Source organism: Brachionichthys hirsutus, chromosome 6, assembly GCF_040956055.1.
Source record: "Brachionichthys hirsutus isolate HB-005 chromosome 6, CSIRO-AGI_Bhir_v1, whole genome shotgun sequence".
In the NCBI taxonomy this organism is placed as follows: Eukaryota; Metazoa; Chordata; class Actinopteri; order Lophiiformes; family Brachionichthyidae; genus Brachionichthys; species Brachionichthys hirsutus.
The window spans coordinates 12,222,483-12,248,809 of record NC_090902.1 but is presented as its reverse complement, the minus strand read 5'-3'; the positions used below and the strand labels follow the sequence as shown (position 1 = coordinate 12,248,809).

Sequence of the window (26,327 nt, the reverse complement as noted above, 5' to 3'; positions counted from 1 at the left end):
TTTGGGGGGGGGGGGATTGGAAGTGGTTCTCATGTCGTCTGATTGGCGTTTCCTAATGAGAAGAGACAAGCTGTAGAGAACACCGCAGCCAACTCCAGGTCCTGCCCCTTCGGCACTCAACGCCCACTCACTGAGGCTCAGCTGTCACATTTCTTTTTCCCATTCTATGTGCTTTTCTTCTCACTCTCTCCTCCTCCTTGCTCTTCTTCTTCTTCTTCATCCACTCTGTGTCTTCTTGCAACAGCAGGTCCCCCCCCCCATGCATATCTCAGTTAAAGCTGTAACGAGGGGTGGTAATGACAGCGCAGATTTGAAAGTTACAAACTCCAAAGAAACAAGAACAAAGCGTGAACAACAAATGTTTGGAAGGGGAGAGAGGGAGGGACGGATAGAGAGAGAGAGAGAGAGCCCACTGGTGACGGTAGCCACGAAATCCGAGGAAGCGAGCTGGTAATTCACACATAATAACTTTAATCAGCCTTATAACCCAATAAAGTTAGATTTTTTAGCGAGAATATTTACTATAGCCATGTATAATTCTTTGCAAAAATTTAACTGTTTTCTATTGATGAACAATACTGACACTTATGAACAACAGAATTTCCAGTTGAGCACTTTTTTTCCCAGTGTGAAAGCACTGGCTATGTACATTCTTGACTTTTGTATTACACACTCAAAGAAACTACAGTTTGCGCACAGCAGAGGCAGGAAACCAGGAGACGATTCCTTTTCTAAAGGGGAGTGTCCGAGTCGACAAGGCCTCTCTTACACAATATGTAAACGATATATCCGGGGGGGGGGCGTAAACCAAGTGGGAACTCAAACGGCGACCGGAGATCTCTTTAGTCGAGTCATGAGGAGGGTTGTTCCACGGTAATCCTGAAGTCCACGTCTCTGCAGGCCAGTGAGTTGGTTTCAAATGATGAACAGTGTTGAAAGAGCAAATTACAGACAATCAGTCCATCAGTCAGTCAGCGAGTCAGTCGGTCAGGCGGTCAGGCGGTCGGGATACAAAAAGCGAAGCCACAGCCAAACCACACTGCTTGTGCCACTGTTAGAAACTGGAGGAAATGGACCATAATAATAAAATACCATCATTTTGTCACAATTAAAGGCATTTGGAAATCCCTCCCCCCACCCCCCGATCTCTCTTCTTGTTCTTCTCCTGTTGTCGTCTTCTTCTATTTTTTTTTTTTTGGGGGGATAAAGTTTAGAAACAGTAGAACAAACCAGAGTAGAGTAGAAACAGGCAGTCTTTGGTGAGGTGGGGGGCTGCTCGCGTGTCTCTGTTACCTGCCCCCCACCTCGCTCAGTGTCATAAAGTGAATGTTGGAGGAGCAGTCGGCGAGCTCCGGCTGCTGCTCCACGGGCAGGGCGTAGTAGCCGTCGTAGCCCTGCACCAGTCCCCGGGACAGCAGCTGCTGCCTCTCGGCCTCGCTCCACGCCCTGCTCCCCGTGTCCCCTAAATCCGCCCTCTTCCGCTCCTTCTCCCACGCCCCCTCCACTGCCCTCTTCCTCGCCTCCTCCTTCACCCGCGCCCTCTCCTCTTCCTCGTTTCCGCCGTAGCGCACGCACAGGCACAGCGCTCCCTGCTGAAGAGTGATGTCAGCGAATCGTCGAGTCCTGCCGTTCACCATGGCGCTCATCTGAGACACGCTCACGTTCACGCCGCTCTCCAGGACGCGGCCCCCGACTCCCAAGCCCAGGGCGAGGTCTTCCTCGATCGGCCGAGACTGGAGGAAGTGGTGGCTGTCGCAGCCGTGCACAGTGAAGCTCAGCCCACTGAGGTGGACGGCGCCATTTAAAATGGCCGCCACCCTGCGGCTGTCCTCGCTGGCCACGCCGATGACTTCGGCGCTGACGAGGCCGTGCGAGACGGCAAACCGGATGCTGGGGCCGAGGAGAGATGGCCGGGAGCCGAAGGGGGGTGGGCGTGCCGGTCTGTGGCAAGTGGAGCCGACGGGTTCCGAGACCAGAGGGAGCCTCTCCAGAGAGATGAAGCTTCTCAGCTGCCGCCGCAGCTCGCACTGGATCCCCAGAACCACCTGGGACAGAACAGCAGAGCTTCAACACCACGTTCCGCTGCAGACACAGGTGCACCGGACCAGGTGACAGTCTGAATGACGGGGTTCATTCAAATGCAGCGTGGACGTAGAAGAGTCTGAAAACCGTCACCGCCTATAGGAAGTACCGACTTGCTGCTTTCATTTGACTCAAGCAGAAACTTTCCCCGTTGACGAAAGGATCCCCCCCCCCCCCCCCCTCTTTCATTTCATTGTTGACACTTTAATTTCACGTTTCACGTTGTATTTGTCACTTTTCATGACACTGGGGCCGTCATATCGCCTCTCCTTTCAGCTACACGTGGCAGAATCTCTTTTTTGAGTTATCATCAAGCGATATTATTCTCAATACTTTCAATCTGAATTAAAATACATTTAAGCACACATATGTTTATTTATTTTGTGCCTTGCTTTCTGCAGTCAGCGGCTGAACGCTCACCTTGCTGGAGTCCCAGTTCTGAGTCTTGGTCTGAGTCTTCATCAGTTCATACGTTTGTTCCAATCGGCCCACATCAGGCTTCGGGAAGCCTGGGACGACGTTATGAAGCTGGAAGCCAAAGAGCTGCAGCCAGCTCCCAATGTCTGGACACGCACGTACAGACAGAGGAAAGAATACACGCAAAGGGAAAGGTTAGATTATGGCGTGCACACAAAAAAGTCATAGCACTTAGTAAGTCATGGTCAAAGGTGTGCGACAACAAAGTTCAAACCTGTACGATGAAAATAATAAAGACTCATATCATCTCACACACTTGGTAATGACAAAAATAAAAATAACAACAGCTGAGACGATGGGAGAAGAAAAGAGTCAGAGGAGGATAAAGGTATAAAAGTGAGAGAAGCGAAACGGTTGTTAGCTCCATTGAACGACGTCGTGGAAAGATTTCATCGACATCAAAGACATCACCAGACAGAGTCGGTGAGCAGAGAGGCTCAAAGGAGGAACAGTTTCTTCCATGATGGATCAGCCAAGCCCGCAGGCACAAGAAAACGACGCTGGGGAAGGTGATTAGTTTGGACGAAAACAAAAAACCTCTTATCAATATTTCTCCCAATCTTCAACAAAAAGGATGTTTTAAATTGATCAATCAATTCCTCCCTGGCTTCATCGCCATATTCAAATGTACATTTGGCTATAATTCTTTACATTATTATTATTATTATTAACATTTTTGAACATGGTTTGATGACAGATGCGAGCTGAGCTGTTTTCCAATCCTTGCCTTAGTGCGTGATAAATATTCAGAACCTGCAGCAAAAGTGACTTTTTGATGTAATTTTACATGCATTGCATTTTCGGGTTTGAAATGACAATGATAGTAAGTGTTTTTAAGGATTATGATATTATTATTATGTTATTCTAGCAACATAAATGAGCAGATCCTCGTGATTACGCAAGCCACTTAATCTTAAACCCAGAATTTAGCAAGAGCCCAGACCACAGAGGAGAGCTGCTGATAACGGGCGTGGCCGGCTTAGTATGCAGGAAAGAGCCTACTCTGCTGCGTGCTTCATCACAGCTTGCAGGTTCGACGCCCGGATGATGCTGACAGTCAGAGGCGAGGCGGATCCCCCCCCTCATCGCCACCTAAAAAGATGCTCTCAGTTACATTTTTTACGGGTAACACTAATGCAAGCTGAGGCCTGTCCCCTTGGACAAGACGGAGCTGGTCCGAATTCCCTCGCCTAACATTGAAAAAGGGAAACCGCACATAGCGTGTGGCGGCGTTGCTTTGCCAGTGTTTCCCTGACAAAGACACTTCTTCTGCAATAAACAATCCTCCACCAAGAAAACGCGACACGCCAAATGAACGTTTGAAGAACCAACAGAGGACACACGCCTCCCACCGCCACCCCGCATTCAATCTCCTGCCCCCCCCCCCCCCTTCTCCATCTCTTTCCCTCGCTCCTCGCTTGCGTTCCTATTTTGTCTCTCGGGGGGGGGGGGGGACGGTATGTTCTTGACAGACACGGGGAACGAAACAAAACAGCCCGTGTTCAAAAACACGCTGATCAGAGCTGCAGCTGTCCTTTGTGTCGCAGGTACATTCTGCCTGTCGCATCTTCTCTCTCTGCCACGCAGCTCACCTGTGGTTCGCTGTGAGGAGAGCTCACTCATTCTTTACGGCTGATGTTGATGACGGCGGGGGGGGTGGGAGTGGGTGCTGCTGAGTGAAATATCCGTATCCGTGTGATGGCCATAATGCGACGGATCACGCCACTAATTCATCGCTCACTTACGGAGCGAACGAGTGCGTGACGCTCACCTGTTGTAAACTGTGTCACCTCCTCCACTCTCCCGACCGGGCAGTTGTTCTTGAAGGAGTACAAATTGAAAGGCTTCGGCTCTTTGCCCAGCTCTCCCCACAGATCGTGATTGGGCGACGTCCATCGGCCGGCCAGCGTGTCGTAATCGCGCCGGCCCAAGTGGACCAGCCGCGTGAGAGGATCATACAAGCCACCGTGGAAGCCGATGACGAGCTGGAAGTCAGGGCTGGTGTCCTGGTAGACCTCGCCGTAGGGCGTGTAAAGGATCTCCTTCACCAGTCGGCCCTTGCTGGAGAAAACCGCCCTCGGACTCCCCACGCTGTCACAGGCAACATAGTACTCCTCGCCGCTGCTCAGCTCCATGGCGATGAGGTGACCCTGCAGGTCGTAGTACAGCGATGTGATCAGGCTGCTGCTGTGGTTGTACAGGTGGCTGACCCTGGTGGGGTGCGACAGGTCCGCGTAGAAGAACTGCAGCTGCTCGCCCTGGCTGCTCTTGGTGGCCACCCGCCGGCCCAGCCCGTCGTAGCGGTACCACACCGCGCGCTCGCTCGCTCTGTTGAAGACGCGCGTCAGCAGGCCGTTGGAGTTGTAGTCGAACAGGTCGTTGGTCCGCTGGCGGAGGAAGCCGTCGTCGTCCACGGTGTACTGTAACTCGCCGAGGTGTGTGATGCGGTCTCGTTGGTCGTAGCGGAGTGGCGTCAGGCTGGAATGAAAGCGAACACTCAGTAACGCTGCTGTGGGGTGTTGAACGTCACAGCAACGAGGCTGCGGCGGCCACAAACAAACACTGGCTACACAGGACGCCATCACTGAAGCACCCACGTCCCGCAGCCACAGACGTGGCGGTCTTGAGTTGTGTTCAGAAACATTTTGGGCAAGTCGCTGTCTGTGCAGCATTTCTGTGCTATTTAAAGACCGCATTATTCACACGGTAAGATGCTGCCTGGTTTCACAGCGTCCAGTCTGACGTGTAACGGCGCTGCTCTTCCACGCTCCCATTGGATTGGCAGTAAAACGGAGTTGATGGCCGGGACAGCTCAGGTTGATGACACATAATCGGTTTAACACTTGCCAGTAAGTGAGTAAGAAATAAATATTAACAAACCTTCAGCACCAGCGTCCGTACTTTGAGCTAAACGCTGAGGCTAACGGGAATGAATCTTTTTTTTTTTTTTATTGCAAAACAATGCACTGATCAATTAAGTGCATCAATTAAATTCTAATTCATTGTACATGTAAATGACACAAAACCTGCTGTTGAAGCATTTATACTTTTAACTTGTTGGTTATGTACTGAGAAAAAGTTCAACAAATAATTGTTTTCATTCAAAGCTCCAACTGACAGGAATAATACCTGTTGATACCAGAGCCTTTGATCACATGATAAGTGCTCTTCTTGCTTTTGTGATCAATAAAGCTTAATTCTTAGACCAACTCATTGCATCTTTACATTTACTGCTTATACATTTGTGTCTGATGCTCTCTGGTAAACTATACCCACGATGCTATGCTGCTCTATGATTGGCCCATCTGTCCGAGGCTTATTCTAATAGACCTGAAAACCACGTGTTGCTGACGCACCGTGCGCTTGTCCCGTGGCTGAGCAGGTTAATGTTCCCGTTGAGGTCGTAGCTGTAGCGCCACTGAGGCCGCTCGTTCACCGAGGCGCTTTGCAGCTGGCTGTCGGCGTCGTACTCGTAGGTGTAGCGCGTCACGTTGCTGTCCACGCCCACTCTGATGTCGCAGGTGGTGGTGCGGCCGGCGGTGTCGTACTGGATGGTCATCCAGTAGGCGATGGATTTAAGGATCTCGTACTGGACCTCCACCACCTGCCCGTAGGAGTTAAACACCTTGGTGTGCTTCATCAGGTGGGTGGTGATCACCTGCGCAATTGCAGACGAGATGATCAGTCAAGCAATCAAATATGGAAATGTGAAAAATCAGGCTTGGCTTTCATGCACCTTCGTATCAGCTCAGTTTAAAGGGCGACACAAAACATTTTCGACGGCGATCAGCCGATCTTTTTCTCGAGGCAGAAAGACCGAAGCACAAACGGACCAGCGTCTACGGACAGGACAGACGTAAAGAGCTGACGCGGAAAACACTTGTGTCTCTGACAATGCTAACTGCGCCTCTTTAAAACGCCACCGATGAGACAGATTTGGGAAATAATGGAAGATAACAAAGTTGGAAGAATACGCTGGTTGTTTTGTGCAGATAAAAGTATGCTGACAGGCAGCTATAATTATAACAAAGTTCTGCAAGCGGTTCTGAAAAGTCTAACAAAGCATCCGAGTCTACAAGCAAAAACAAGCGTGACTCGGAGCGCCGCTCTCACATCCGATCAGCTGCTGTCCGGGGGAACAGCTTGGTTTATTGACTTGGCTGCTGAAATAAAATATAAATCTCCACTGAAGTCAGAGGATTTTGTTTTCTTTGAAGAGCCAAATAATGCCTGGATCCGTTTGGCCCACATGGAGATTTCTCTCCCCACCGAGTCACACTTGCTTTTGAGCGTCAAATATTCCCTGTTTTTGTAGCTGCGCCTTCAGCTGTTAAAAAAGTCGAGTGTAAATTCCTAGGTTTGTATTACATCATAATTTGATCCAAATATTGATTACTGCAGCTTTAATGCCACATAAAATTAACAATTTCCACTTAAACTACTAAATGTCCTTCTGCCCACCTGGTTGAGGTCGTAGAAGATGACGCTGAACTTGCCAAACTGCTCGACCCGTCCCGATACGTCCACATAACGATAAAGGTCGATGGGAAGAGGGGTCTCGTTGATGACGGCCTGCATGCTTGTCACTCTGAAGTTGTTGTAGCTGTAGTCGAATCTGGCGTTGACCAAGCCTTCTTCGCTAAAGCGGAAGATCTGCCGACTTGTCAGGGGGCCTGCAGAAGAATCAGAGTAGTTTTATGTAAAGTATATACACAAAATCTTTTTTTGTTTTTTACACAGCTGGCCATTGATCCCTGCGTCCAAGCCCGCCTAATTCAATAAAATCAAGGACTAATTCAACTTCATTAACGCAGATACATGCAGTGCGATCCATTCAATCTCAACTATCCTCACGCCTCCATGGCATTTCCAATGGTGACCTTTAATGTGGAGAGATAATGAAATCTAAAGACAATAGCCGTGATTGGCCGATGTGCTCCTTAATGTCAGGACATCAACTTTAACAACACCATTCATCACCGACGCTGCTGCTCGCTGCCACAGCTCATCCTCCATTTGGTAAAAAAAAAGAAAGAAAGAAAAACCGCTCCTGCTAATGAAACAACACCATTACGGTGCTATTTGAGATGACTCTGATTGCAGTTAAAATGACTAAGTGTGCAGCTTTGTTGTCGGTGAAGAGCCGGATCAGCATTACATCTTCTGTTTTTTTTTAATTTTCTGTGGAATGCTGATGCTAAACCTGCACTAATGGGAAAATGGCAGAGCGCTGAATGATATGGAGGCTTTTCCCGCAGCCCTGGGGGAACTCAGTCTGTTCGTCGCGCTTCTCTAGCCGTCTCCTCTACAAGCTGTCATCCCTCCCTCGGCTTCTTTTGCTGCACCCTTTCTTCTAAACCTACAGCATCTCTCTCCTTGATTTGGTTCCCACCCTTCCTCTCAAGGCACAATTACCGCTATCGCTCCCCTCCCTCCAAATCTCTGTTTGTTCTGCTGAAATAAGATCAGTTAAAGGAAGGTAAGAGTCTCTTCTCAATGAGGGCAAAGGGATAAACACACGCACACACAGAGTAGTGACACCCGATCGCTGCCAGCCAATCGCAACGCAATGTGAAGTGGACCAGCAGCAGCGATGAGAGCGCCGCCACTGACCCTGCAATGACGCCGTGACTTGATAGAATCGGTGAACTGCATTAACAGAAATGGAACATATCCTCTGCCACAGATGAAAGGACCTTATCGATGGTCATTCTACTGCTGGGCGATGCTGCAAATCACGGAGTGCAACGTCTTCCTTAACGAATTTTCCAAATCAGAAATGACAATATTGTTTGCGATGTAAGCGATGTTATCCTCTATTCACAGCAGTCTGGTCACAGATGCGCTGAAGAGGTAGCACAGCTAAAACCTGGGGGCTGGTTTCACATCTACAGCTGTGGTAGACCACAGTCTCTTCCAGTCCTTCACACCCGGCTTTGTTCGCGCTTCTAGCTGCAGCTGCCTGTGCTACGCAGCCTGAACCACTCATTGCATTTGATCAAATGTGCGTGAATATGCAGTTTGGCCAAAGTACATATTTTCTGAAACTTTTATTTCCAGATCCTAGCTAAGGACTCATTTAAAGAGGACATTTGCAGCGGCCGGTCTATGTGGCGTGTACGTGTATATATGCACCTGTCTGCCTGTATCGTATGGAACTTATGAAGCCATTATGGGTGAGATGAATGGTCTTGACGGTGCCAGAGGCGTCGTCGTAGGTGAAGGTCACCAGCGTGGAGTCATAAACCACCTCTGAGAGTCGGCCGGCTGACGTGTACCTTGAAAAGAGGAGTGAATCAAAGAAAAGCACAATTTACAAAAAAACCCGAGATGAATGACTGGCTTGTGCTATTTCACAGTGGAGTAAAATGTATCCAGAAAAATACAATATCACAAGTAGAGTAAAGCATATGAACTTCTATACAAGTAAGCAAGCGGGGCCTCATGAATCATACAAAGAACCTTTTGCCTGGTAAGGAACGAGTCGCATCATACCTCAACATTTAATCAAAATCAGACTGCCGGCTGTGGCAGATATGGCCTTTCAAATAGTGAAAATGGGACCATTTATTATACTGTACTGCCCCAGTGAGCCAATAAGTGTTAAACATGTTAAATGCCAGGCGACTGCCTCCACCAGTCCTTCAACTTGCATCAGAATAAGTTCAGTGGTGTCTGACATAGTGTGATGGTAAAAAATGCGACCTTTAATCAGACTCCGTATTAGTCCAATCAGTGTCATTTTAAGGCTGTGTGTGTGTGTGTGTGTGTGTGTGTGTGCTAGGCTTAGACCTGCAATAAGGCTTTTGCATTTCTGAGATTAGCCTTTAATTATATCATCTTCATCAAGCCAATCAGTGGCGTGTTTTTGTGCAGCTAATTGTAGTGCAAAGAAGCCTCCTGGAAGTGTTGTGTTACCAGGGGGGGGGTATCTGTAATATTCCTGTGCCCGGCGTCGTACCTGTAGATGACACTGCGTCCGGTTCCCAGATACTGAGTTCTCAGTAGCCGTCCATCTAGGGCGTAGTCCTGCATGAAGGAGGACTGGCTGTCAGGAGGTCTGTATATGTTCCTGTAGTAGCCAATGGACAGGAGCGACTGCAGGGTGTGCTTCACCATGCTCGGCATCGTCACGCCAACCAGACGGTCCGTCTGGTCATATTCAAAGACGTACCGCCGCTGGCTGTGCAGAAGCAGCATAATGGACTGCAGGAAAAAAGACAAATAAATGTGCAGCGTTACACAACACACAAAAAAACGAAATCACTTCATCCACCAAAATGTCTGCGCTGCAGAAGAACCTTGGGTTTCTCTTGGAGACTATTTATGTCAGAAGGACTCTGAATTTATACAAGACAAAAACAATTTTATTTTATTTTTTACTTGTCAGACAGGTTTCATAATGTCTATCTGGAAATGTTTAAACTCTATTTAAATTCTGTTGCGTAAAATCATTTTCTTTATTAACTGTGAGGCGTAATATTAATGCATTAATAGCACATGCAGTTATTATCAATTCTTAGACGAGTCTGGAATATAACCTCATTTACACTCCATTATTTTCCAATACCAAAAGCTGACGTTAAATTTAATTCAGGATGAAAATCATCCCATTAACCATTTCAATTAATTTCAAGGGCGGAAATAATAACTCCTGGTCGACTTCAGCTTTGTCTCAAAGAAAGGACTTCTTTTCATCTATTTCAAAATGCATCAGCTCTGCCTCATCTCAAAATCTTTAAAGACACGGCAAGTGTTTACTTTAAACTCATTTGGAAAATTTCCGGTTTCTTTTCTTTTTTAGCGCCCCCCCCCCCCAGCACCACGAACATGTCCTCAGGTTTTACTGCTCTCAAAGCTGCAATACTGTTGTGTAGTCCTGCAGCTTTGGGTAACGTTTCATCTAAAAGATTCTGCACAATAATTGAACATGTGAAGCAGGCTTATTGGCCTCTGTATAAATGGATTTTTATAGTTAAATATAATAAATGGAATTCAACGGCAGCCTCAGATGGAGGGAGAACACATTTACACAAGGGTGTGACACCAGGGTGGCGCCATGAATGATCTAACGCTCTTTTTAAATTAGTCTTGCATACTGCAGCCACTTCTCATTAGGGATGTCCCAATCTTTTTTGATCCCGAGTCCGAGCCATTTGGTTTTGAACCTATTTTGAATCGATACCGAGTCCCAATCCGATATGGTTTAATACATAAAGAAAATAAAGACGAGTGAAAAACTTATTTTTTATTTTAATCTTCTTATTTCAACATTAACTCTCAAACAGAGCACTTCTGTGATATAGCTTGAACATTCAAGTAATAAATACGCTGTGTTACAGCAAAACTCCAGATCTGACAAAAAGTTATGACAATAACTATCCATATATATCCGAGTCCTGATCAGGAGCTAACGTCCGATTTCGATCGAGTCCCGCAAGCTAGTGATCGGACCTCATTTCCGATCACAAGATCGCATCCCTACTTCTCGTACTTTCAGTGTTAGCTTTGGTTTCAGATAACTGCAATGACCTTGAAGCTGCAAACAAAGGAAGAACAGATGTCTGTGATTTCTGACAGCAACAACACAATCAAGGACGTGTGACGTTATTGAGCCGTGATAAAAACGTTCACGTTCCCCATGAGCAGGACGCCTCTTACTCTGTCTGCGTAGGTGTAGCTCCAGATCTTGCCGTTGACCCAGGCCCTGGACACCACCTTATCGTTATCGTACTCCAGCCGTTCAGACCATTCTCCACGGTGGATGGCGGACAACAGTCCTCCACCAGAATAGCTGATGTTTACCTCGGTGTATTTGCTACTCGGGGACCAAACCACGGGCCTGCCCAACGAGTCATACTGGATATGGAGGGTGAATTTCCTGTGGTCATCGTAGATCTTCCCTACTCTGGTGTTCTGATCAAAGTCTATGGACAGAAGGTTCCTGTTATGAGCCTGCAGAGAGAAGCAAGTCAAAAGTCAGCTCAAAGGAGAACGAGAGAAACAGTCATTATGAATTCTAAGTCAGGTCACGAACTTGAACGACGTGCGTGTGAAGCAAGCACTGGATTAGCTAAATTAATTTTGACATTTAGAACGAAACTTAACCTGCATAATAGCAACAAAACAGCTCGCGGGTGAGGGGAAATTTGAGTCCTGGGGACAATCAATTAATGCACGTCAGATAAAATGTCATTTTCTATTTGATGCGTTCTGTTTGCGTGGTGTACTGTCTGCGTCGAGGAAAAAGAAGAGGCGCTCGCGACTCTGGGGAAACTACGGCCTGCGAGTCATTTGATCACTTTGCTTCCAGTGGCGTTGATAATCAGTCAAAACATGTAAGCTGTTATGTAACGCAGGACTGTACGGACTCTATCACAATGGTGAACGGCCACAAATGATATTTTTAAAGGAGGGAAGGATGCATGTGGTGAAATCACACATTGTAATATTCACTCAAAGTGCCTTTGCATTTCCTCGTCAATGAGATGCGTCCAGGTTTCCACAGAAGACGTGGGTGATCTGGTGCTTTACCCTGAGTCTGCGTTCATAAGTGCTGTAGTTGGCTTTGCTCTGCTCCTTCCTCTGCCTCCACTCGATCAAGCTGGGGGTGTGGTCTCCCGGCAGGCTGATGTTACAGCGACTCGCCGTGGGGCTGACTCCTCCCCCGACGCCACCGAGGAGGAGGGGCTCTGTGCTGATCGACAGCTCCATCCCACTCGCCAGGGACACGAGGAACGAGCCATCGGCGCTGACTCTGTATGAACTCTGAGCGTGATCTTATGAAGGGAGGGGGGGAAGTCACACAAAGCCACAAACGCCCTGTAAGGATGCAGCTATAATGCAACACGTATACAAAGTGTGAAAAACATCAGCCGATGCCTCTCTAGAAGCAGTTTGGAGAAAAATCGATGAGACACAGCAGCAAAAAAGAGTGTGATGAATATATGCCCGTTTTATCTGCAGAATGCTTTTAAATGCTCTCTGAAACATTAGCGCTGGGCTTTATCTGTTAATGGAGCCTTGAAAAACGGTAACGTATTGAAAGAGAGAGGAAGGTGAAGACGAGTAAGTGAAAAAGAAAAGGAGAGGCGACGGCAGGGACGGGCGTTTTGGCCATGGCAGTTGTTCACACATTGCAAAGACTTTCTCAGAAACTGGCGCTTAAACTCATACAGACTTTGTGAAAGCACCATCAGCGTTTTGTCTCATGTCTTTACATTTACTGAGGCGCAAATATTAGAAATAACTGCAAACCCCTTTGTAAATGTATCGCCTTAATCATGCACCTCTTTGGCCTCCTTCAAAATGGCCCTAAAAATACACCTTTTAGGGGGACAGAAATGGAGATAGTCATTGCGACTCTCTCTGGATCACCCCCCCCCCACTCCCTGTTTTGTCCACCTACGTTGCACATATTAAGTGTCTTGGTAATTTATTGTAATTTATGTAATTTATTGTCATTCATTGTCATTTTGCATCTGTGGTGTGATTTATTTTAAATTAATTGTTAGTTTGCATCTGTGGTGTAAAGTTATTTTTATTTTTCTAATGTTATTTTGCATCAATTGAGTAAGTTAATATTGGTTTTATTTTCATTTGTATTGCGAAAATTGTATTGTTAAATGTCGATGATTTATGTACTAAGGACTTTCAACGGAAACAAGATCGCAAGGGCTTTTTTGAAATGCTCCTCTTAGACAGGATGTTTGACTGTATTTGTACTGTAATACATGCTACTGTGTGACTGTACTTGTACTCTAACATTCTATCTAATAAATATATTCATCATCATCATCATCATTTCCTGAGCTTCAGTAGTCTCAGCAGATTGCTGAGCCACCACCACCACCAGTGTCTGAACTTTTTGATGGCCTTCAATAACAATCTCCCTAAAGCGTTGAAGCTCTGGAGGCTTTCTGGTTTCATTCGCTTGACTCTTCTGATTGGAAAAAAATATTTAAGTATTTTTTAACTGTTGAACTTAATGCGGCTACTAAATCTGGACTGTAACTTCCACCGCTATAAAACCGTTTTCTGTTTATACGGTTGTAGTTGCCTCAGAGACAGGAAAGCACATTTGTGGAGAGTGGAAGTAAAGGGAGGCTCCCTAAAACCCAGGGTCATTTCATTTCGTCCCCGGCTTCTCTGTCACACTGTAAGGCCTGTGTGTGTGTGTGCGTGCGTGTGTGTCCGACTGTGTGCTGCAGCAGCGCTCCTCTCCCTGCTGTCCTGTCGCTGTGACAACTGCCAGACAGCAATTAAAGGGATGACATGAGAAGAAACTGCTCCCATGAGCGCCTCCTCCACGCTCACCTCTTCTCATCTCTGCCCTCTTTTTCCACTTTTTTTTAATTTAGTTTTTTGTGGTCGTTAAGAGATTTCACCCATCAATCAGATCCGGCTCTTTTATCATAAATAAAAAGGACATTTTTAGTCCTGTTATGTAGAGAGTTCATATCAGATCCGCGTGTGAATTATTAAAAGAAATGAACACTTTTCAAAGCCACAAATCCCTGGCGCTCTCATGTAGCTCAGCTGATGAAGAAGAAGAATAAACACGGGCCAGCATGCCTGACGTGACCGGAGTAACATCTGCATTATATGCAGTTTGCTGGTCATAAATGTTTTAGCAGCTCTTTAACCTTAAAGTCAGCCCTCAGTAGTCAGTGCATTTGTATATTGTTGCCTGCACTTCAGTTCCACTACCAGAAAGGTCATGAGCAGCCTTGGGGCATGCTTGTGGTAGAATAGATGGGGAGATGCATTGTGGTGAATACAATCTGTCCTGCCTGTCTACAAATCTTCTTATCTATGAGGAGTTAAAAAAAACCCACACACACACACACAATGAGCCGTGACGCCTTACCTTGTTTGAACATGTATATGGTGTCACTGGCTGACAGGTTGGTGCTGGTGACAAAGTTCTCACGGTTGGACGCCTCAACCTCCACTCGAGACCAGCGCTCCAGGTTGCCATGGAAACCGCTCACCTCACCGGTGGGGAGGGTGATGTTGGTCACACGGCCCTCGCTGCTGTACCTTGGATAATAAGGGCAAAGGAAGTTGTGAACAAACATAAACCCACCGCGTGGACGAACGAGCACAGCCAAAGGCGAGCACACACACACACACACACACACACATTCATTGTCACTGTCACTCTGTTTCCCCATCCCATACACAAACATTGGCACAAAGTGTCAGCTATGATTTATATGTGTAATTATCCAGCTGTGGAATTTGAGACAGAGGCCAGGTCAGCAGTGGTGAATAAGTCAGACGGATGTGTGTGCGTGTGTGTGCGCGTGTGTGTGCGCTATATGTGATAGAAAATTTGTTTAATAAAAAAAGAGTTGCAGAGGCGTCCTTCAGCTAATCAGTCACAGACCGCAAAAACGCAACGGAAAAACATTTCAGCTTCCTACAGTGACGCCCGCCTACCCCCAGATGGCACTCACATTTTACATCCCAGCATTAACTCTGTGCCACATTAATATCCTATCCATTCATATAGCACATTTAGTCAAGCAAAATGAAAAAAGTGAAAAAACAAGGGAGGAAAAACAGGAAAGAATGACAGACAGCAAAAAAAAAGACGACTGCAGACTGAATAGAAAAAAGTTAAAGGAGAGAATAGGAGCACAAACTGTAGACTCACTCATACACAGTGGTCCAACTGTTCTCATCACTCTTGGTTGCCAGGAGACCAGTGTTTCCATGGTAAGTGACGTGGGCGATGTCATGGCCTTGGGCCGACACCTTTCTCAGGGTTCCGCTGTTGCTAAGAGACAGCCAGTACACCTGTCCACCAGGTAACGCCAGCCAGAGAGGCACTCCGCGAGCGTCTCTCCTCACCTGGAGCCCACGGCCGTCACGGCCCATCAGCCCAGAGAGCTGGCCGTCCGTGCCGTAGGAGAAGTTGTACAGGCAGTGGCCGGTGATCAGGTGTTTGGTGTACATGTGGGAGCCATTCTGTCACGAATGGAAGAGATATGGGATTATGGTTGTCAGGATTATGTTTCTACCTGTTATAACCCCATAAATAAGTTTAATTGTCTGGTAAAGTCCATCCTCAATTCTTAGTAACAATTGCTGTTGTTTCAGATTAAAGATATACTTAATTGTTTTGCACCATTAAAACGTTTTTTTGTGTGAAATTTCAGATCCATACGAGACTTTAATAATCTACTATCTCAATGGGTCCAGAAATGCCACGTGTGTCAGGAGTACACTGACTTCAGTTACTGAAAATCAATGCTAGATATAATAACTTAGAAGTATTCAGATCCTTTATTAACTTGAAAGTACACCATTACAAGTAAAAATACTGCATGCAATCAGGGCACATGGGCAAGCAAAATGTTAGCCTATTTAAAAATATTGTTAGTAAAAGTCTTCATTGTGCAGTGATTGTTTCAGTGCTTTTATTATAATTTTTAAGGATTAAAATTACAGACCAACAAATTTGGAACCATTTATCTCTAAAGCTCTGTTATCAGCTCTGTAATGCGTTTCCCAAGTAATCCCAGTATGTATTAAAAAAAAAAGGTTTACTTAAGAGCAAGGAGAATTCACTCATCATATAACAGGACACATTTAAAATCCATTCAAAATCAATACATTTAAAGATACATGCATTTTAAAGCTGTGCATTGGAAAATATTTGTTAGTTTGTTAGTTTAGTTAGTTAGCTTCTCAACAATTAGCATTGCGGCTAATAGTTGCATTGCATTACATTTTACATCATGACAATATTTCGATTACAATTTGTGTATGGTTGAACCCCTTTAATAATGTTCTAAGTGAATAGTGCTCAGCATGCACCCAGCTCAGGCTCTGTACCTGACTGAAGACATAGAGCTCCTGGTCCAGAGGGGAGCTGATCTCCACCAGTCCAGCTGGGCTGGGCTGAGGCTGGTTGGGACTGACGGCTCTGATCCGGATGTTGCCCAGATCAGCAATATACAGGGTTCCGTTTGGGGCCACGGCCAGAGAAGAGGGAGCTTTCAGACGCGCGTCACGGGCGTAGCCTCCATCTCCTAAATGAGGCAATGAAGAGGACGTGAATTCAACGTGAAAGCCAAGAAAAAGGTGCAAGGGTGGCCTTTCCAGTTAAAAACAAAATGATGAGCACAAGTTTTTTTTTTTTCCTTTGAGAAAGTGAGGACTCACAATCTAATGTGATGATTGATGGCATGGTGCAGCTTAAGTATTTATCAGTTCAGCTCAGGACTGGGACTTTTTTGGATACCGTATAGCCTCCCAGAGGATTTGGTAGAACAACCTTGATAGTGACCTCACCCCTATCATACGGTGATAGTGAATTTGGTTGCACAGCAGGATAACAGCTGGTTGAAGCCCTTTAGATGCTGTCAGCAGTGGGCCAGAGGCCTGTGATGGCTCTGTGCAGGAAGCAGTGTGGCGGGTTATCTCTTGACAGCATATTATGTGTATGCGTGTGCGTGCGTGTGTTTATTCGCATATGTGTTTTCAAGTCTGTTTGCGTTTGCAAGTGTGTTTGCACACAGCTTGCGTGCACATTCAAAGACACTGCGAGGGAGCCTACATGGAAGGGATGGGAACGGAAAGCCTCTGAAGAGAGTAATCATCTGTTAACAGCAAGACATGATTGAAAATATGCAAAGCACAACCCAAGAAATAGGGATGGTTGCAGCCCATTGGCTCGTGGCACGGGAGAGGCACTTCCTTCCATTTTGAATGGGAAAGCGACTGATTTTTTATGAGTAAAATTAAATGATAAAATCACATCCTCTGACACTTACAATGAAGGCATGGCCTAACTGTCAAAGGAACATCTGCGTATTTGTTTGGTCCTCTCCCTGGTCCCTTTATTACATTTCAGGTGCCCTTACATGATACGCTCGTGAATTCAGACGAGTTTCTTTTCCCTGTTATTTAAGTTGGATGATGAAGTTTCTCACTGAAACTTAGCTGGAGGTTTTTGACAAATATAAATACATCCCAAAAAAGACAAAGACATTCTTTGTACACCTACATTTCAATCGTGGCAACATTGCATATCATCACCATGTTTTTTTTTTTTTTTTTTTTACATGTAGACTCCAAATAGGCTTTAAATGCTTTAGATATCATCCAAGAAGACAAAAAGCAGTGGAGGAGACAGAGTAGAGACAACGTTCTTCTCAGAGCCTGCTAATGAAATCATTGGCCAGCAGGAACGCACAGGCAGCCAGATCTAATCAGTCAATATGAAGACACACTGACTATTTCAATTGATTCAAGTTGTGCCAAAGCTTCTGAAATGTTCCTGTATTCCTCTTTCTTATTTCTGAGCCAGGGCGAGTGTGATACGATCTCAAATCATTTTTAAGTGCAGTTGGAGGATGTTTGTCAGTACAGTAATCCTTTTAGACATAATCTAATACTCTAACATTGCCTTATCCTACTCTCTCTCTCTCTCTCTCTGTGTGTGTGAGTGTGTTTGTGTGTGTTCACCGGATGACCCACCAGAGAAGCAGTCACAGTTGGGGTCTATTTTACAGTCACAGTCCGTGGGGGCTCCAGAGATAACAGATATCTCCCCATTGGTCGACACCTGCCAAGCATTCAGAAAAGTCACATGCGGCTACAGGATGCAGGAGATTATTGTTCAAGAGGAGATAATGTTCCACAACGTCCTTTGTTGCATGTAATCTCCACCACAAACCAGATAAACGCGGCATTCAGAAACACCTGCGCTAAAAATACGACGGAGACAATGAGTTTATATTCATTATTTTGTTTGTTTACTGGTCCTTCAAACAAACAACCCCAGAGGATATCTCTAACACACAGAGTTTGGTGATTTTTATTTATTTTTTTGTTAACAATTACCGGTAATGTGTTTTACAGCTACGCATGCTTTTTGACGGCAGGATGTGTGATTCAATTACTTTCTTGCGGCAATAAATAAAATTAGAACTCATGCACCTCTACAAACAAGAAATAACTTATTATGGAATATAAATCTCTCAGGCATCTCAGGTTAGAAAATCAATGCTGATGGAAGCTCTGGTGGTTTAGCCCTCCTTATTGACAATGGAATAAAATAATTTCATGAACTCATCCGAGGAAACGGTATCCGTCATTCAGCAATAATGGGACATGATTAATTGTTCAAATCAGTTTTGGTTTGCGACAGAATGGAACGGTGAGAGCGCCAGCACACATTTGCGTTGCAGACGCGGTGGCTCGCGATGTAAAAATAATGAACTACTTCTTTATACACGTAGATTTGATTTTAATTGTGTGTGTGACTGTGCTGAAAAACCGCAAGACTTCTTCAAACTTAATTGAAAGCAAACATGATCTCAAAAGGGGTGATTTGGGAGGAAATTAATTTAACTTTAATGCAGGTTTAAGTACTAATACCATACAAACTGGAATCTTTTTCCACCTTTGCAAAATTAAAAATCTAATTCAGCACATATTGGTTTTGTACGTCTGGTGTAATGGTACTTCCAAATGTTTCAGGTGCATCTGACAGAGAGATGAGTGTGCCACGAGAGCAGCCCAACAACAGCACATGCAGTAATACCATTGTGCTTATCGCACATTTACATTTAATAGCATGCATAACAGTCGAGGATGCAGCTGCTATCAGCCATTTCAAATCAAATGTGGCAGGGTTTTGTATTTGTCATATCTGTATGTTCCAGTCTGTACCTGTTCGCAGCGACTTTCTCACATAAGACACAGTTTTCGGCATTTCATTTCGTTTTCCTGGCATCACAATGAATCTGGGTCTGCCTGTCAGGACTGCAGAGAAACTCTGCAATACATTTCTTTCATTTTACAATTCAGCTTCATTCACTTTCACTGAGAGCGTCTGCAGAAAGCTCATAGCCAGTACATTTAATGAGGGTTAGGGTTAGGGTTAGTCATTGTTTTAGGAGAGATTTTGTTTTTCGTTTTCGGTCCCTATGTGTTCCTTAAGCCGTGGGCCTTCACACGATTTTGTTATGTTAGCATAATGACAATAAAAACTCTTGAATCTTGAATCTTGAATCTTGAATGAGCAAGGCACCAAATCCCAAAACCGCTTTCAGGGTGCCGCCATGTGGCTGCCACCATCTCTCCATTATTTTCATGTTTGCATGCCCTGTGTGTGTGTGTAGGTGTGTGTGTGCACCGGCGCTCCGGCCTGTATGTGTGTTTAATATATCAAGTGTAAAAATAATTTTCCCACTGGGGATCAATAATGTAACTTCAATTTGAACGAGGTTTCCCGCTTCTAGCTGCCTCCAGATAGCGCACTGACTGAATCCACTTAGCCCACTGGTTGTGTTACAAAGTTTTTTTTACAAACCGACAGCACTGCCAACATTCAGACTCTAAATGCAAAAAGAGTGCGACCGTATGATCAGCACTATGTGATCAGATGTACGTCAATTACAGATGAGAATCCTTTTCCTGTGTTTGTACAAATGCCAATATAATTACGTTATTGACGTTAAATCCATGAGTTGTCGCTAACTTGACAGAGCATCTCGAGAACAGAGCCGAGGAACATGCTCATCGTAGAGGCAGAGTTACCTGTTGGATGCGGTTGATGCGCCTCTCATCGGTCTCAGCGATGAACAGTACGCCCTGGTGAGACAGGGCGATGGCCTTGGCGGCCTCCAGCGTGGCACGCACCGCCGCCCACCTCACCAGGTGGTGGTCAATACCCGGAACCTGGCAGTGAATGGGCCGGCCGGCTACAATACGGACCTGAAGGCTCTCTGATACCTGATGAAAAAAAAAGATCATCGGCACGGATTTAAACTATGAAGAAGCAACAGAAAAATTAAATAAATAGCTCGCATTAATAATGAATGGAAAATGGATATTTGTTGATCTGATATTTCAAACATCAAAATACCCCAAACCTGCCTCACCTAATGAATAATGAATGAATGTGTCTACAAGATAAACTCATTAAGATTAAAGTGTCTGAGTTATGAGCACAACCTGAGTTGCCTTTTCTGAAGAACAACTTTGGAACGAGTCTTGATAGCCTGTGAATTATTTTTGAAAGGTGCACCTTTATAACGCCAATAAGTGGGCTTATTCTAATTACACCTTCAAGACAGAGAACAGGGTAAACTTAGCCTAAAAATTTTTATGAATTAAAGTTGAAAACTGCAACACATACATTTTCAACCGGATGTATCTCACAGGGGTGATTATTTTAAGAGGCTATTTTAATCACTAATTTTATAAAGCTATTCTGTTTTATTTGACTACTGACTAATTTTCTTGCAAGTGATAAGCAAAAACACAAGTCATTTCCCTGTAGCACATTGAAAAAAAGAAATAACCTCTGCAGCTTTACAGCTACATTCTTTTCATGCCAGAAAACTTTCCAAACTATCCTGTAAAATTTGATGACTTCATTCTCTATTTATCACATATAGGGTAATAGCAGCAAAGGTGTGGGATAATACAACGGTTCAAAGAAACGGATTTCACAACAAGTGAAGGAGGAAATCTCTTATCTCTACCCTTTATCAAAAAAACAAACAAACCGTAATTAAAAAGACATCTTGGAATCTCTCTAGCATGACAGCATACAGAGGCAGAACGGGGCTAACCGCAACGTGCACATGAGACTCTGTTAGACACTCCCCCTGCCTCTGATTGGTGTCTTTGATCCAGGCATGTTGGAAAACAGCGAATTGCATTACGTTCTCATCGACTATATCTTCCTCATGAATCAAGAAGCGCAAAAAAAATAAAAGAATCAACTGGACTTGCTTACGGTTGTTTGACGACGTTTCAACTTCCGTAGGAAAAGAAAACTAAAAAAAATGACCACTCAAACATCAGGTCTCGTTACGAATCGCATCCATTCACACTCACTACTAATGAGTGTTATTGTCTTGGTGTTTTCAGTCCTTTCTTTGTTTTCAACATGAGTAAAAGTATCTGGAGCTCTACCAGTCATTTAGAGCTGAAGAAGCTTCTTGGAATAGAGGTGAAACGTCTTCAGTCAAACTTAAAGGAGTTCAAGTTGATTCTTTTTACGTCTCTACCTGCAGGACAATGTTGTTGTCCAGGATATAGAGGGAGTTGTCCAGCGGGTTGATGGACAGGTCTGTTGGCCACTCCAGACGCACCTGCAGAATTAAACACACAAATGCAAGCACAACACATACAGTGAATGCATTTCCATTAAAAATGACAACAAAAGAACCGGAAAGCGGTGTCGGCGACCAGTCGGGTCCAAATGATATAAATAATATCTCTTCAATAACATAGCATTAGTCCCGCTGACCCTCCCTGCTCATGTAAAGGTCAGCAGCGGGCAGGGAGCCTTCCCCGTGTTTATTCAAGACTCGCAGCGGCTCATCTCGGCACTGTTCCAAATGTCAGCCAATAACCGTGATTGCCGCCTGCTCAAATAGCGCACCCTGACTGCTAACATTGCGGGGGGGGGGTCAAAGGCAGACAGACCTACACCGGCACACACACACCCTCCCACCCACCCACGTCACTGTCTATCTCAAACAAACAAACACTCACACTGTGAGCTACCGAGACAAGGCGGCGTGGGATCAGTGGGGTGATTGATGTCTCCGACGATGAATTGGTAAATAAATGGATCATGTTAAATTGCCACTGACATGTCCAATTATAGGCTCTGTCAAATGAGAGGGACGAGGTCTCACTGAGAAATCACATTTTAAGAGGTAGAGAGATTCATCAGGCGGGAGTCACTCCGCCCTAAGCCGGAGAGGACAGCCATCCAATCCCTCCGGCTCGTGATGTCCAACGTTACAGCGACTCCTTAAAAAGTGAGACGTTAAATGTAACTTCAAGCAGGCAGTGAAAGCGCCCATCCATTAATTATACATAGATTACAAAGGTTTCCATCAACACTGATGGCCCATTGAGGTCGGATCAATTGATGAGAAAACACGCACATATGGAGGTTAAACAGGCCTGGGTCTGATCACATGTGCTTCCGAGGTCAATGACTGCCAAGCGGAAGGATTGAGATGTGACATGGGACCATTTTAAAGGTATACGTTGTGAGAGTAGAAGCAGGAATTCACCACTGCGGAACACATATTCTCACAGTCCATGTAAATCCATTGGCTCGCATCCCCGTGTGGGCAGAGATCCCTCCATAAAGCCGGACGTTTATCTGGGATCATCTTCTGCTCTGACAGGCCTGATGAAATGTGATCGCTGCCCCTCATAAACACATTCCCTCATCAGAGGTTTCTAAGGAAGACGAGGAGGCCGTAGCAGGGAACGCATCCTTTTTGCCATTGTGCTTTAACAATCACATCTGAGCATCTCTCTTTCATTATTTGATGTCGAGTCATAGATTCGCATCAGTTATTACATTTGACTGCATTATCATCTTACCTGGCTGATGTCCATGCGTGCGTCACAGCTCAGCGGCTGCGTGGACATCAGTCCATTTGAGCCGATCACAGTGGACAGCAAGCCACGCTCATTAATCTTCTGAATGGTGGTGCCGTCCACAAAGTAGACAACACCTTTTTTATCCACTGCAATACCTGGGCGGGTGAGACAGAGAGGCGGAATGAGCTTTCAGGGATGGGCGGAGAGGGATAGGGAGAAAAAGGAGAGCACGAGAGAGAGAGAGAAATGAGGCGAAGGAGGGAATCGAGTAAGGGCGAGACGTAAGGTAAGCGAGAGGAGAGGGTTCCGGAGAGGCGTCCAACTCAGTTAGACATTCAGCTCAGCGAGCGGCCGTCTTATCAAGAGCACTGCACCACGGAAATGTAATTATATTTCCATTCCAGAACCCACTAAAGGGATTAGAACAATGCAACCGGAGGAAGAAGTTATTTGTCACATTAGGTGTGAGCGGGGGTGCTGCGGTGAACTTTTGACATTTGGCGCTTTCAAATGTGTTTTATAAATGTGCATCTATCAGTCAAACACACACGTGAATGTCTGCATGTGTGCATGCAGGGAAGTGCACGAGCAATCATGTCTTCCCTCATTGGATGGGGCCAGAAATTATCATGGATTACACTCATTATCAACCTGCTAACATGCGTGCAAGTCATTATGAGCCATTTCCAGATCTGTAGTGTCTGTAGTTCTGTAGTGTCTATAGGTCTGTAGGTCTGTAGTTCTGTAGTGTCTGTAGTGTATGCAGGTCTGTAGTGTCTGTAGTGTCTGTAGGTCTGTATGTCTGTAGTGTCTATAGGTCTGTAGGTCTGTAGTGTCTATAGGTCTGTAGGTCTGTAGATCTGTAGTGTCTGTAGGTCTGTAGATCTGTAGTGTCTGTAGGTCTGTAGTGTCTGTAGGTCGGTAGATCTGTAGTTCTGTAGTTCTGTAGTGTCTGTAAGTCGGTAGGTCTGTAGTTCTGTAGGTCTGTAGTGTCTGTAGGTCGGTAGATCTGTAGTGTCTGTAGGTCCGTAGTGTCTGTAGTGTCTGTAGGTCTGTAGGTCTGTAGTTCTGTAGGTCTGCAGGTCTGTAGTGTCTGTAGGTGTGTAGGTGTGTAGTTCTGTAGGTCTGCAGGTCTGTAGTTCTGTAGTGTCTGTAGTGTCTGTAGGACACAAAACTGACTGTTATGGCAATTGATTACAAATACAAATTACATACATTCTTGGACTCATTTAATAACTTTGCAGCTGAATACATTAATCTTGACATCTTGACATGGTCACCGTGTTCCCCCCCCCCCCCCCCCCCCACGCTGTGGGCTCCAGCATCTCTGTTATCTATATAGCACACAGAGCCATGCTGATCTCTCTTGATCACGTGTGGCAAGATGCCGTTCTTACATTTGACCTTTCTGCAGAAATATATATTTTTTTCTTCGGGCTCATTGAATAAAGCTCACAAGCACCATGACCTTGTTCTTTTTCACTTGATTTCATCTGAAACTCAAATATGTTCCACCATGTCGCTTTTATTCTTTAGATCGCACAGTAAAGGTAGGGGCTTTCACTCGCTGCCGGTCAGGGGAGCATAAATACTTTTTTTTGCTGGCTGATATGCTGTTTTGCTAAAATGCTTAAATGTTTAGGGACTTATGTATGATTGTAACGGATTCTTGTGTTTGTTCTATGAAGACGTCATTAATTTGATTCACATGATCTCTTCATTCATTCTGATTGAAATCGTTCTGACACAAGCTTTTGGTTAAAGTGCCGTTTGCCTTTTTTATCCTGGCTTATGGATCCCTATGATTCTGGCTGATCTGAAAGTGTACACGTAATCCCAGTTTTTAACAAACGTAATGAACAAAAACCCTTTCTAATATGAAAATCGTCGACAAAGACTCACAAAATAATTCCACCGCACACACTGTGCCTGTTTGTTTTGAAATTGCAGGTCAAAGGTCAAGCCTCGATCTCTTAACATAATGGAAAAGAACAATTAGGAGTGTGTGGAACACACACTTCAGGACACAAGCTTTATATGTATATATATATATATATATGTATATGTTTTGTTATGAACGGCGCACACTTGAACTGTCCTTGACTCGGAGCTCTGCAGCAGATAGTGAGCCGAAAGTCCAGATATTAAAGGTCAGGGCTGACTATGAATCAGCTGTTATGGATGACGAGCGGCCTTCATCCCCATCTCATCTCCATTCAGACAATGGCCCCTCGCCTCGCCTCCTCAACAATGAGAATGCACGACTCAAGGCTCACCTCTCGTAACATAATCTTCTTGATTGCCTTTACTTAGCCTCTTTGACAATAACCGTATCTCTGTGTTTCGACCTGCCACGATGCGTGCGGCTGCTATGCCATTTAAAAACCCATCAATGTGCGCCATTGAGTCGCGTCAGGCTTTTTGTTTTCATCTTTATCTCAAGCGTGACTCAGAGGAGTTGATGGAGACCGATCACACTCATAACTGAATAAGTCACAATCAGTCACAAAACTTAATAGCACAATAAAATAGGCAACAAAGGAAGCCATTAAAACACAAAGTAAACAGCAGAATGGTAAAACAGCTTCACCTTTTTCATTATTATCTTTAGTATCATTCTGTCTTTTAGTTTGATCGTTAATCTTGGGTTGATTTTTCGACACCAAAAATATAATATTTGACAATATAGGCAGATCTGAAGGATATTGCCAATTGATACTAACATTAGCCTTCATGGCTACTTGTTTTTCTGCACCTGATGAATGTAAGTACAATTTTCACCACTTCTCACCACTACTTTTGGTCTCCACTAAAGCCTCAGGGAAATGTGTGGCACTTAGCTGCTAAATGCTTCACTATGTTCACCAGCTAGTAAACCGTGTCAGTTTATCATTTGGAGCTGGGCAGACAGCAGATTTATTCAGGCTTCCTCTGGAAACAGCTGCAGGCTGCAGGTGGGAACAAGGTTGATGAGGGCTGTGAGAGGGAAACTAAACATTAGAGCCGTGGGCCATTAAACTACAAACAATTAGATCAATCAAATAAGTGGGACCACTTTGTGGATCTGAGTGGAACATTCGACGTGGGCTCATCATGACTAGCTACCCCCTATTTTTCATTATGTTGAGGTTTTAAAATGTCAGAATAAACTTTTTCTAGAGCAAAAAAAGCAATGTCCAGAATTCCATTCTGAATTTTTCCTTCTCCCAAAATATATAAGTAAATATTTCTATAAAACAATAGATTATCAAAGTCGCTAACGATCACCTGCTTTTCTGCCAATGATCTGATCGATGCTGGCTTCCAGACGAGTCATCTGATGACACACCAGTGCCAGCGCATCACAAGAGAACCGCGATGAGTGGCACCATCAGTATGCACGGCAG

At 45.0% G+C, this 26,327-nt stretch overlaps 1 protein-coding gene across 1 annotated transcript in view; it reads right to left on the bottom strand.

Moving 5' to 3' along the window:
- Positions 1-1,289: 1,289 nt before the first annotated feature.
- Positions 1,290-26,327, bottom strand: part of tenm1 (teneurin transmembrane protein 1) — a 147,672-nt gene continuing 122,634 nt past the window's right edge. The window contains exons 22-37 of the mRNA XM_068740281.1: positions 22,942-23,096; positions 21,600-21,683; positions 20,119-20,313; positions 18,052-18,139; positions 16,405-16,601; positions 15,221-15,534; positions 14,429-14,601; positions 12,094-12,338; positions 11,221-11,514; positions 9,521-9,765; positions 8,695-8,837; positions 7,021-7,232; positions 5,916-6,217; positions 4,331-5,037; positions 2,503-2,645; positions 1,290-2,045 (exon numbers count right to left, since the gene is read on the bottom strand). Of these exons, the coding sequence (XP_068596382.1) occupies positions 1,290-2,045; positions 2,503-2,645; positions 4,331-5,037; positions 5,916-6,217; positions 7,021-7,232; positions 8,695-8,837; positions 9,521-9,765; positions 11,221-11,514; positions 12,094-12,338; positions 14,429-14,601; positions 15,221-15,534; positions 16,405-16,601; positions 18,052-18,139; positions 20,119-20,313; positions 21,600-21,683; positions 22,942-23,096 (4,253 nt within the window). The remainder of the gene's footprint in view (positions 2,046-2,502; positions 2,646-4,330; positions 5,038-5,915; positions 6,218-7,020; positions 7,233-8,694; positions 8,838-9,520; positions 9,766-11,220; positions 11,515-12,093; positions 12,339-14,428; positions 14,602-15,220; positions 15,535-16,404; positions 16,602-18,051; positions 18,140-20,118; positions 20,314-21,599; positions 21,684-22,941; positions 23,097-26,327) is intronic.